The sequence below is a fragment of the Mesitornis unicolor genome, unplaced genomic scaffold, assembly GCF_000695765.1.
Source record: "Mesitornis unicolor isolate BGI_N332 unplaced genomic scaffold, ASM69576v1 scaffold24057, whole genome shotgun sequence".
Taxonomy (NCBI): domain Eukaryota; kingdom Metazoa; phylum Chordata; class Aves; order Mesitornithiformes; family Mesitornithidae; genus Mesitornis; species Mesitornis unicolor.
Genome location: NW_010198057.1, coordinates 96227 through 109081, shown reverse-complemented (window position 1 = coordinate 109081; position 12855 = coordinate 96227). Strand labels below are relative to the sequence as shown.

The following is a 12855-nucleotide window of genomic DNA, read 5'->3' as shown; positions in this document are numbered from 1 at the left end:
GTAAGATCTTTAAAAACAATTGATTCTCTAATACCTAATAGACAAAAGCTCCAACTGCATCCTTCCCAGCTGTGGTTTTTGCTTTGAAATACTGTGTTTAATAATAAGTTCATACTTCACAGTGGGAAAAATGATAGAATGAATCTATTCTACCCACACAGACATTTTTATAACACTTAAAGTAAACTTTTTATATCTGAGACTTCTACCCACCATTTATCCAGTTTGGCAGTGCCAAGTAAGGAAAAAAAAAAAAAAGGTTTAAAGTCTATTTGGTAGGGAGGATGAGGGCAAAAGGATAGCTGGGCAGATGAGTGAAGACTCGACTCTATTAATATTACTATAATAAAAATTTTCTTAGGATATATGCTAGAATACTTTTATTTTACACCCACCAAAACAGAGACTACTCCATAAAACTTCTACTAAGAAAAAAAGGGAAAAAAACAATTTTAAGTGCCCCGGACAAAAAGGTGATAGGACAAGTTTTCAGAAGAATTTCTACAGCAAAACACTCTTGAAAATCATCCCAAGTGCTAGAGACAAAGCAAAAGCAAGAAAGGCAGATAATGTGTGATGTAAATGTGAATGTCATTAATGCAAATGTCACTTCCTGAATACAAGGGAAAAATTCTTGAAGATGAAGCACACAGAACCAATCCTGAATTAAACAAGAAACATTCATAGCATTTGGAGTCCCTCTGAAAATAAGAATACTCATAATTAACTTGTTTAGCTGTATGGTTATGCTAATTGCCTAAATATTTCTAGACTGAGTAAACATCATGCACAAAATTGTACAGATACAGTCTCAGATCTAATTCTCACTGTCTTTCAGTTTTAGTGTTCATAACAGAAACAATATTCCTGTACTGGTCTTTTACAGAGAAATGTATTAATGAGAGCAGTATTCTGGGCTTTGCCTTAAGAAAAAAAATCAGTACTTACGAACTATTTATTTTTTTTTAAACTCTAGATACATTATAAATTCCAAAGAAAAGTTAAAGAAAGGTACTGAAAAGTCTGATAGGATTTTGACCAGAATGACAACAAATACAAACTAGAAAGAATTTCAATTCATTAGTACTAAAATAGTGAACCTAATGTTAGGACTGTCATAAAACAAAAGCCATTGAATACTCCAAAAGGAATATTTGAAGTATTTTTTTGTAATGGATTACATCATCTTTCATTTAAAATTAATTCTCAACTACACAAAGTATCTATCCTCTAGAAGGATGGCACAAAATTAGTGGTGGCAGAATGAGAAGCAACATATCTAAGTTTAGCTCACAATGAATTCATCTATTAGGAAGCCAGGAAACATTTTCAATTATTTTATCTGCTCTAGACTAGCTACATATGAAGACAACTGGAATGATCCAAATTGTCACAGATTAATTTTTATTAATTTTACTTTTTTTTTTTTGGGGGGGTGAGGTTCTGTCCCATGCGGTCAGCAAGTATCTGTTCTGTATTATTTGTTCTTGGTTTAGCTGATTGAGATTATACCTGGATTGTTCTGAGACAGAACACGTAACAGACTTTTCAAATAACTCTGATCTCTGTCTGCGTAGGAGCAGTCTTTGTTCATAAAGAATGAAAGAAGATTTACTGGTCAACATTTATAATGGCACTGAAATTGAGAGTTTTTCTTAACTTCAGGATACGCACAGCAAATGCAACTCTAGAGTTAATTTTCAATACTATTTCTTTTAACATTATCTAAATGTGCATATCACTAGCTTGCAATAGAGCCTAAAAACCACAGTAGGATGGGTTCTATTGTGCCAGATGGCATATAAATCAGTTCTAAATGAGAGCTCCTTCTTCAGAGAGTTTACAATTCTAAAAATCAAAAATAGCAAATGAACAAGCACACTGGAAAGAGGACCAAGGAACTATTGGAATAACTATTAGAATAACTATTATATTGCATAACAAGACCTCATCAGTAAGGCTTCTAACCATAAGGAGAACAGGCACAGTCAATTATTCAAGGCTGCAATGGCAAAAACAATCTTCCTACTACAATAAGAATCTAGTCACAGAGATTACTACAAATTAAGATCTGGATACGCATGAATTCATATATATGGCATAAAGGCCAAGTGAGCAAGAATACAGAGCAGCCAGTAAGCATTTACCAGCGGGTTATGTCTCAGTTATCTCAGAGCCTCAGTGGCAGAAGAGGGCAGAAAGCAACACCAGGAATGCTGAAAATATAACAGCAAGACCAACTGATGGCTTGAGTAGGAAGGAGCTCTAATTGTCTCCTACCCAGTAAGCTCGGCCTCTCAATAAATAAGAATCTTCAAAATGGAAATCCAAGATCTTACTCGCCATGAAAAGTCATGAAACATTAACACTTATGTTGAAGATTTATCTGTAACGTCAAATGTATGTTTCATTATTCCACATGGAATAATTAAAGAAAAAGTAAAAATGTAAAGACAAAGCATCCAGTTTTATTTGAAGATGTCCATTTCATAAAACATGTTTAGAAAATCACCAAGAGAAATCCAGAATGTTACCAACCCCTGTTTGTTTTGGAAAGCTGTAAATCAATCATTATTATGACAGTTCCCTTCATTTAAGGGCAGAAAGACCATTACTTCAGATAAACCATGATACACAGTCAAGATCAGTTGAGAACACAGTACATAATTCATCAAGGATGCAGAAAGACTTTTCGTACCTATTCAGTTCCTAGCAACGTTCCCAAAAAAGGATGAAATGAAAGAAAAATATCATCACATGAGAGCAGACTGATATAAGGAGATGCTCTTCAACCTGAGAATGGTTCCAAATCACAGTAATGTCAAATTCAATGACAAAGACCTTAATTTGGTGCTATGAAGTAGAAAATAGGCTGGGAAAAAAAAATCATAAAATAATTCTCTGTAGCCAACTGCTGTGGCATCAAATAAGTTTAATACCACATAGGCAGTGAAACTAGAAGGCAGATGAAAGATTTAACACAAAAGAAAAAGAGATGCTCCGATGCTTCAATATCAAAAGTGTCAGTGTACCAAACCAGCATTTGGAAGGTGAACAAAACAGGAGGACATAGATAAAACTATAAAAAAATACGTACGCTGAATTGGGAAAAAGATCTCCAGAAGAAACCAGAAGAAGAATATTCTCTTCACCTCTGACGTGTAATAAATAAAACATGCACAAAGAAAACAGTCTGTAGGCAACGTCATTTCCCACAGTCAACTCACAAAACTTAGCTTTTTCTGTTAAGAGGTTCCTTGCATGTGCTTGAAGTACCTCTTTTAAGGAGGCATCTAATGTCATCTTTTAAAGAGAGGTCTGTTGTCAACTTTAGCAATAACAGGTTGAGAAATAATAATTTTAAAGCTAACTTAGGCTTTATTTCCATAAATGCATTCTCCTTTTAACAAAAAAATATTTTCTAAATTTCAGAACTGTTGACTACAATATTATTTTTAAATTATTGTAATAGATCAAGTAAATACTACACAAACCAGCAAATTTTTATGAATTAAAAGGGACGATTTAAAATATATTTATTTTATTTATCTTTGAACTATATTTATCACTTGAGAGTATAACTTCTATAAACATGTCAAAATATCAGGTGCTTTGCCAAGTACACACAGGATTTCTAGTTTTTACAGAGCCTGAATACTAGTATTGACAGTCTCTAGGACGTAAGCAATTTTTTGTTTCTATTGTTCAAAACGGATTTCATTTAATGAAGATGAAGAGACATTACACTCTTTGACTGTTTTGTTCAAAGCTGAGAAATCAACTCCTCAGAGCTAAAGAAAACAAAAACTATTTTCTTGTTTTTCTTCCAGACTCTAAATTGTAAGTTTAGTAGGAATGCATAAGGCTCACAACTAGAATGTGAAATAAATATGACTACATGACTGGACTACGTGGACTGCTGGACTGACTGTGAGTACCTGACTAGATGTATAGAGAAGACGTATAAAATGCTTAATCTACTTATTGCTGTTAGGTTCACAGAATGTATCAGATTTATTTAATAACTGAACTGACTTTGTATTTGTTTCTAGTTACACTTTAAACACAGAGTCAACTATGAAGATCCGTGCCTTCTAAATCTCAAAAATACTTACGTATAACACATGAACACATGTAATATTGACGTCAGCTTACATCTTCCCTATGTTTAAAAGCCTAACCTTTCATCAACGGAATGGGAGTCTTCCTATGCAGCTAGAAGGCACTTAGTCACCTGAATGCTCCCAATGGAAAGCAACCCCAAATCAACTACTATTTAAGGCTAGGGACATGATCCATCCTTTCTTCCAGGGTTTTAGCTGAGGAGACTTAGTGGATACCTACTAACTTTGAAAGATGTATTTTCCTTAATTTTGTGTGCAAATTATTATGTATTAGTTATTATAAATGCATTATTAAATCACACATGTACAGTCTAATATTCACAATTAAGTTGGAAAACCCACAGACTGATTTAATTTCAAGATAAAGAGCGACATAGGCCACAGGAAACACAAAAGCTACAGCTGTCATGCCACATTACCTTGAAGAACCAACAGAAAGGAGAAAGGGTGGAAATTGACCCAGAGATATGATACTGTTGCAGGCTGGAACCCAGATACACAGCTGAATCTAAAAGCAACCTGCCAGTGCAAGTCTCAATAGCCCCTGCTGCCTTGCTTCCTCCTCCAAGTCAGGTATTCTGATTATGCCAGGAGTTTCATCTCAGCAGTCTTGCAGTCAGTCACACACTAATCCAGGAACGGAAGCTACACTTCAACTGCTTGTGAACTACACACAGTACAAGAATTGCATGTTGTTTACCTCTACGATATATTTTCAGAGCACAGATAAGAACTCTTACATTAAAATCAACACCAAAAAAAAGATTGATGGTTTTCAAAACACACAACAAAAAATTAAATTAGATGGCACGTGATCATTATTACACCCTTTGATCCAATCAAGAGAGGAAAAATGCAGAAGAAAAACACGATTGTGGGAACGAAAGAAAGAAAAACAAGGAGAAGAGAAAGAAGAAGAAAGGAAGAGAAAGAGCTAAGGAAAATAAAATGCTCTCTAACACCAGAAGACATTCCCAACTGGGTCCACATCAAAGGATAGGTATAACATTAAACAGGATACAGGGAAGTAGGTGATTCATAGCAACATTTTCCACACATCTCTGTTGTACCCTTTCTAGAAGTAATTGCAAACATGTGTCATAAAACTGGACTATAGATTTCATACTCAGATTAACTTTAAGTAGTGAGTGTCATTTTAGTCTTCAAAGAGACAAAATTCTTGCAAGTAAATACAGATGAATTGTGTGAATAAACATTGCAATACCAAAGGCAATGATTTTTCCTCAGGTTAAAATTAAATAGGAAACGACATGACATTACTTTTATCTCCACCACTTCTTTCACATCCTTCTGTATTTTCCCATCTTTCTTCATCCACTTCTGAATCCTCTATATCTCGAATAAGTATTCTTTTTCCTTTGCCTTGAGTCTCAGATACAGGCTTTAAACCTTTCATTTTCATTTCAGTCTGTAGCAGATTTTTCTGCAATTGAGAAAATAAACCAGCAATAGCAGAAGCCTTTTCTTACAGGTATATAAATAGTACTTTATATACAGACAATGCATTCTGTTAAATAATCCTCATAAGATCCTGAAAAACTATTGAGATAAATGTTACCAACAAAAAACCAGAGAAAATAAACGTGACTTTTTCAAGTATCAGCACCAAGATTAACACTCAATTTCTATCTCTTAGGAACTCTGAAGATATCACACAAATAAATAAGCACTTTACTCAAATTAACTGCTTAAGCAAAAAAATATTAAATTAAAATGAGATTGTACCATTGTGATATCTGGCATGGTCTACTCAGAAGAGACATGTGGAAAACAAGTACTTTCCAGAATCTCTGAAAAAGCCCAAAATCAGTTTATCAAAATTTATGCTATGGAGAATTTGGTGTCTGATCGATAGCCGATGGAGGAACGTAACTGACAGAACTAGAACCAAGAGAGACAACAATTTCTTAGCAGTGTAGCAGAAGGACACTGTTGAATAATGAAAAGGTTTGCTCCTCTTGCAGAACTGCAAATTAGATGATCAAACAGCCTCTCATTCCATAAACACTTTTGATAACTCAAAAAAACCCACTCCAACTGCACTTCACATTTTCAGAGCAGCATTAGACACACCCAGAATTATGCACTATTTGGAATTTAATTCAATGCTGTACAAGGAAGTGCCATTTCAGTACTCAATTCCTTAAGAAAAAAGCTAAAACAAGGACAAGAACAAGCAAAGATTCATGTGGACAAAGCACCTTGAAGAATTCCAGATACTGACAAGCACTTTACCTTTATTTTAGTGACTCTGCACATAAACATTCACTCTACATGTGTTCCAAACATTCATATTTGGCTTAAGAGGGCTTTTAGGATCATCCAAGCAAAGAGCAACTCAAAAAATATCCTGCCAAGCCCTCTGTCACCTTGAGACGCCTCAGCCAAAGCAGAATAGCTGGCACAGATAAGGACAAAATACAGACATCTGCTTTCAGCCACAGAAACATTGTTCAGCAAAGCTACTAACGTATTTGGATCTCTGGAAGAGTGTACTCAAAATGATCAAGTATCTTATGTCTGGTATAAGAAGTCTCAGCACAGCCTATTTGATAATCTTTTCACAAAGACTGTTGGGGAGTTTGTCAATACAGACTTACAAGCTACTTAGTGGTTCAGTCTTGTAAACAGAAGTCAAATCTAAAGAGGTGTTTAAAAAGAAAGAAAGGGAAAAAAAGCAGGCAGGTTGACTCCTTAGTTGATGTGAAACTTGGGAACTATTCCGGACAGGAATTTAGCTCCAAGAACACCCTAGAAGGGATGAGTGCTGTATGTGGTAAATTTGACAAACAGGCTTGGACTACTCTCACTAGTACAAGCAATAGCTATGATCAAATAACTCCATGGAAAGAAGTAACAATAAGCAAGCTGCTAGCAGCTCAAAATGTGCCAACAGTAAGAGCTGAACAGAATTCAGGTGATGAGGAAATTGCACAGCATCCACAAGTGATACGTAAAAAAAATGGTAAGGTAGTACGATTGACTCCTAATTAACAGGAAAAGAGTAGTTTAGTATCCAAACTGCCTAGCACTGAAGATTCTCAGAACATGTGGAGTTCAAATGCAAGGACTGGGTTCTAACCCACAAAACATCCCTAAGAAGATACCAATGAAATGACATGGACCAATCCTCTCTTAAATAGCTGAGCTAATATTAGTACAAGGAGTATGTCCTGACCTTGAGTTTCCAAAGAAAGCATCTAGCTTTCTTAGATCCAAAATTAGCTAAGAAAGGTGCAGATTCATTAGAAGGTATGAAAGGTCTTTCATCCTAGACTGGAGGTGAGAAACGAGGATTTATAACATCATGCTGCAGTGAGGACAGAACCCAGGTCCTCTCCTTTTTGGTTAGCTTTACCACTACAACAATAAAAGCTTGGCATCTCTTTTGAATTTTTCTTGTGAATTATGTGTCAAACTTACATACAACTATTCCAGTGGATCTTTTTGAGAGAAATTTCCAAATAACTTTCGTCAGCTGAGACATACAAGAACTGTAAGCACATTCAGCAACAAACTTTTTGTCACCAAAATTACATTAATAGAGAAGACTTGGGTGCTCACAGGTTCTCAGCAACAAGTAATAAACAAAAGAGCTAGCCACATTCAAATACCTAAGTTCCACCACAGGCACCTATGTGGTCTTGCAAAACTGACCACTGGCACAGTGGATCAAGTGTGTCCACAAAACTCATAATAAAATCAAACAATATAAACTGTACTAACTTCATGCTACAACTGCATACAAACTTCCTCTAGTCATATTCAACTCATCTTTACCTTAGCTATAGCGTTTTCTGGTTCAATACATAGTACTTTGTTCAGATCCTCTATAGCTGCCTGGTAATTCTGCAGCTGACCGTGTACAGTGGCACGGCGTATCAGAGCTAGAAAAGAGCAAAGTATATGATTTATGTATTTAAAGCACAAAGCGGCTAACAGTACACTCTTTTTTCCTAGGCATTAAGTGTAAAACAGTGTTTTAAATTCTGGATTTACTTCATAATGACTGTATTAGTAATAACTGTTCTCTTCATAATTTTTAATGATGCAATTTCACATGACATGAGATAGCAATTATGAATTGTGAAGCAACTTTTACTTCAATTTTTCCTCTCTCTTCCCATTTAAATACATTTAGCTACATTCAAGCCCTTGACTTCAGAAAGGATTAAATCAGCAATTTTCATTGTTTTCATGTCACTTTTAAGGTAGTTAATACATCAGTGTAGGTATTATAGAAAGAATGCTCTGCACAACTACAAGAGGGCTCATAGTCATCATATAAAAAGCAAGTTAGTCTCATGCTACTTCATAATACCCATTACAGATCAACAGGATGGCCTGCATAAAACTTCCTTGACACTGAAAATACTGTTAAAATTGCTTTGGGGAGCTACTCTGTTCCTTTTGTTATACTTGGACTTGATCTAAAGCTCAGTGAAGTCAACTAACAACATGAATGGATATGTACCATTTTATTTGCTAGAAATAAAGTAATATATAGAAGGGCAATTTTATGTTCTACTTTACCTTTTACATTGCCAGGTTCCATATCTAGTACCTTCTCACAATCCTGCAAAGCACTGTCCCAGTCCTGAAGTTTGATTTCTGCTTGAGCTTTGTTATTATATGCAGCTGCAGTGGGTATTACTGATATACTCCTGAAAAAAGGGAGTATTGACCACAGTAAGCTCATAGTTAGAAAACTTGAATGTAGAAACACTTCACTATTGGAAGCTGAAAACAGTATTGCAACAATATTAATACTGATAATCACAATAGTGGTTAGAAACTCCTTCCTGCAAGACCAGAGGCAACCATCCACCAACGACATTTTACCATCTTCAGAGGTCTCTTGCCTGCCAGGGCTTAGATCTGAGAAATTGCAGAGAAAACGCCATGGCTCATCTGTCCCTTAAACTATTGCTTCTTGCTGCCATCCATGTAGACTCAAACGAAACTGCCAAATTAAACCTTTGAGACCATCAAGAGTAACTGCAGAGCTCTGGAGGCTATGCTGAAGAGCATGAGGGGCCACATGGGCTTCTCCTTGATCTTGCCTGTAGAAGGGAAAGACTCAAGTAGCAGTGGATGAATCATCCAGGTCAATGTCTGGCTGTGTGGCCGGTATTGTAGGCAGGGCTTTAGCTTCTATAACAGGATCACCTCAGGAATAAAGACAACTGAGATCCATAAGACAGTGATGCAAGACAATCTTTGCCAACACCCTTGCTAACCTAGCAAGAAGGACTCTCAACTACGTTCACTGGGAAGAGGGGCAATAGGGAAGTGCCAGGGGGACAGCATACTAGAAGAGACTCTCACACTTGTGAAAAAAGCATGACTGGAGGATAATCTCAAGCGCTTGCGCAAAACTGCACAAAGCATGGGAAACAAAAAAGAAGAATAAAAGGTCTGTGCAGCTATGATCTCAGTGGGATAAGAGAGAGATGGTGGGATAATGTGTGGCTGGAGTGCCGTGATGGAGGCACACAGAGTCTTTAGAAAGACTAGGAAGGTAAGGAGAAGATGCATTCTAGTCTAAGCCGTGATTAAATGTGTGAAGCTTTGTCTTGGAACACGCAAGAGCCTGGCAAGCCAGTCAAGAGAGCTGATGGGTAAGAATAAGAGGTTAGACTGATATGGTGACATCATGGTAAGTACCTTCTTCAGGCTGCCTGATAAGAGCAAGCAGATTAAGTCTTCAGACAACCAGAGGAAGCCTCACAATTACAGGCAGGCTCTGGTTCTTATGGGGCACCTGAATCACTCTGATATCTGCTGGAAGGGGAAAATGACAAGGCACAAGAAATCTATGAGATTTCTGGAGCGTATTGAAGGCAACTTCTTGACACAATCAACAAGGTGACAAGGGGAAATGCTCTGTTGGAATTGTTACCCACAAAGAACTGGTTGAGAATGCAAAAGTTGATGATAGCCTTGGCTTCAGCAACCATGAGATGATAGAGTTTAAGATTCTGGGAGAAATGAGCAAGGTTAGTATTAGAATTATAGCTCTGGACTTCAGAAAGCAGGATTTTGGCCTGCGCAGGAATCTGCTTGGCTAGATTACAGGGAGAATGTCCTGTAGGGCAAAGGGTACCAGGACAGCTAGTTGATCTTCAGGAACAGCTACCTCAAAGCACAAGCATGATCTTTTCCCATGTCCAGGAAGTCAAGCAAGCATAGAAGTGATGAACAGAGAACTCCTGACTGAGCTGAAAAAGGTTGCCCAGAGAGGTTGTGCAATCTCCATCCTTGAAGACATTCAAAACTTAATTGAACAAAATCTTGAGTAACCTCATCTAACCCCTGCTTTGAGAGGTGGTTTGCAAAAAATATAATTCAGCGGTCACCTCCAACCTGAATCATTGTATGATTCTGCAGTATAACTGAAATAACTAAGCAGAGTGATTTCACTAGAGGTATGCAGAAAAATAAGCAAAATCCATTTATTTTAAAATCATAGCAGCATAACAGAACTATGTTAGAGCATGTTCTCTGCAAAAGTTTTGAATCTCTTTAGAAAAGAGAGAGAGGTCTAAAGTTTTTCTGTAAAAGAGAAAGTACTCTCTACATTCAGCTTAGAAGAGTAGGCCTCATTACAAGACAAACAGAATGAACAACTGCACCTTGATTATTTTTATATAGAACACTCCTCTTTTTTCCTTTTTAGCCATATACAAATAACACCTTCAGATTACTAACAAAATATGCTTTATTTAAGTATTTCTAAATAGGAATTTTCCAATGGTGTTAGAGAAGTGCCCGGATAGAACAGAATGCAGTGTCAATTTAGCCAGGAGAAAAGAAGACTGAGTGGAGACCTTATCACCCTCTACAACTACCTGAAAGGAGTCTGAATGTAGTCCACTGTGCGCTAAATAAGGCAAGCAACCTGTAAGAGTCTCATGTTTTTAATGCTGTGTTTATATACCTTTTTTCCTGGATTGCTACTAATCCCCGACAGTCTTATGATGAAGCTGCATGCAATGATTTTTCTTTCTAAGAAGAGGATATTAAATTGAATGAAGTTATTAAATGTGATGGTTGGAGGCCATCTTGAGCACAGTGATCATGAAATTATAGAGTTTTCAATTCTTGGAGAAATAAGGAGGGGCGTCAGCAGAACATGGACTTTCGAAGGGCAGACTTTGGCCTGTTTATGAGCCTGGTCGACAGAGTCCCTTTGGAGGCAGCCCTGAAGGGCAAAGGAGTCCAGGAAGGCTGGACATTCTTCAAGAAGGAAATCTTAAAGGCACAGGAGCAGGCTGTACCCGTGTGCCCCATGCTTGTGACACCTGCAGATTGCATCCCATCATTATCCACTTCTCTTCTTGATAAATAAAAATTAATACCAGGATGCAAGAGTGCTTTGGGTATTCTTCTGTCAAATCTTTCTGCCCTTTTGAAAATAATCTAATTGTCAGTAGTTGCTTCAGTAAGAAGTTGCTTTAATTACATTGCTCATGAAAGAATATTCACAAGTAACAGTCATTAAAATAACAGAACACAATAGTATTTACTCACCGAGTGTAATAGGTCACTGCTTCCACATAATCGCCAATAGCAAAGGCTTCATTGCCCTTTTCTTTTTCATGAGTCGCAATAAAAATCTTCTCTTTCTTTGTCATGCCTAAAAAAAAGAGGTATACATAACAACTAACAAGTTGCACAGATGCAATCAAAACACTGACAGCTAATACTTTGAATGTCATCACCTGTATGTTATTTTTAAAAAAGAACACAGGTTACTGAAAGAAAAAATTTTATTTTCTATAATAAAAACCTAATTTACTTTTATAGGCATAAATTCAGAATGCAAGATGAGCGTGGTTGGCTAACCTCTATCATTTGTTTATAATCTTTACCTAGTGCTCTCAACCTAAACACAACATAAAGATTTTAACTGATTATTAACACCAAGACTAGGTTGGTTTTTTTCAAATACGGCTTCAGGCTCAGTTGACCTCCTAACAACTTATAGCATCTCTAGGGGCTGAAAAATACATAAAGACACTTATGACTCTATAATATTCTTCTTCAATTTCTATTCATACTCTACAACACAGCAGTACAATTAAAGAAAAATTCTAATGTTTCTAACACATTACCAGTTGTGTCTATTTTCTTTTTGATTACAGGTTGACTTGGCCTACTTAAGAATCTTGCTTTTGAGTTATTTTCTTCACATCCTTCATCAATTTTAGAACACTCCTTTTCCACATCAAACCTTAAATTAATAAAAATAACAAATTAAGTAAAGCTGCATAGCAAGACTCCTCTACTAATAGAAAGGCATACTATATTTCCATTATAAGCCAAAGAAAAAGAGAGATTAAGGCTGTGTTCAATTATCCATGACTAGTTAGGAAAAATATGTTTAGTCTGATCTCCTTTCCTTGTGTTGGGTTTTTTTCTCTGTGTGTGCATCTCCTGCTTATACATTACCTCCCCTCTTCCTGGTTAAAACCAATCAAACCAAAGCAAACCAAGAAGATGTCTGCCTCACCTCCTTGCCATCCCCCCCAAAAAAGACAGGTAAAATTTAAGAGACAGTATCATCATATGCTCAAACCCAGCCCTATTGAACACCCTTACTAACCCTAACCAAAATACAGGTTCAAAGCAATTAATACTGTAAAAACAACAGAGATTTCAAAATAATCTCCGACACTTCCAAGGCTACTCTGAGGGAGTTTTTGGA

At 36.5% G+C, this 12855-nt stretch overlaps 1 protein-coding gene across 1 annotated transcript in view; it reads right to left on the bottom strand.

Moving 5' to 3' along the window:
• SPAG1 (sperm associated antigen 1) overlaps positions 1-12855 on the bottom strand; it is a 42660-nt gene that overhangs the window by 22627 nt on the left and 7178 nt on the right. Inside the window, exons 5-9 of the mRNA XM_010189010.1 lie at positions 12263-12381; positions 11679-11784; positions 8679-8809; positions 7926-8032; positions 5406-5568 (exon numbers count right to left, since the gene is read on the bottom strand). Of these exons, the coding sequence (XP_010187312.1) occupies positions 5406-5568; positions 7926-8032; positions 8679-8809; positions 11679-11784; positions 12263-12381 (626 nt within the window). The remainder of the gene's footprint in view (positions 1-5405; positions 5569-7925; positions 8033-8678; positions 8810-11678; positions 11785-12262; positions 12382-12855) is intronic.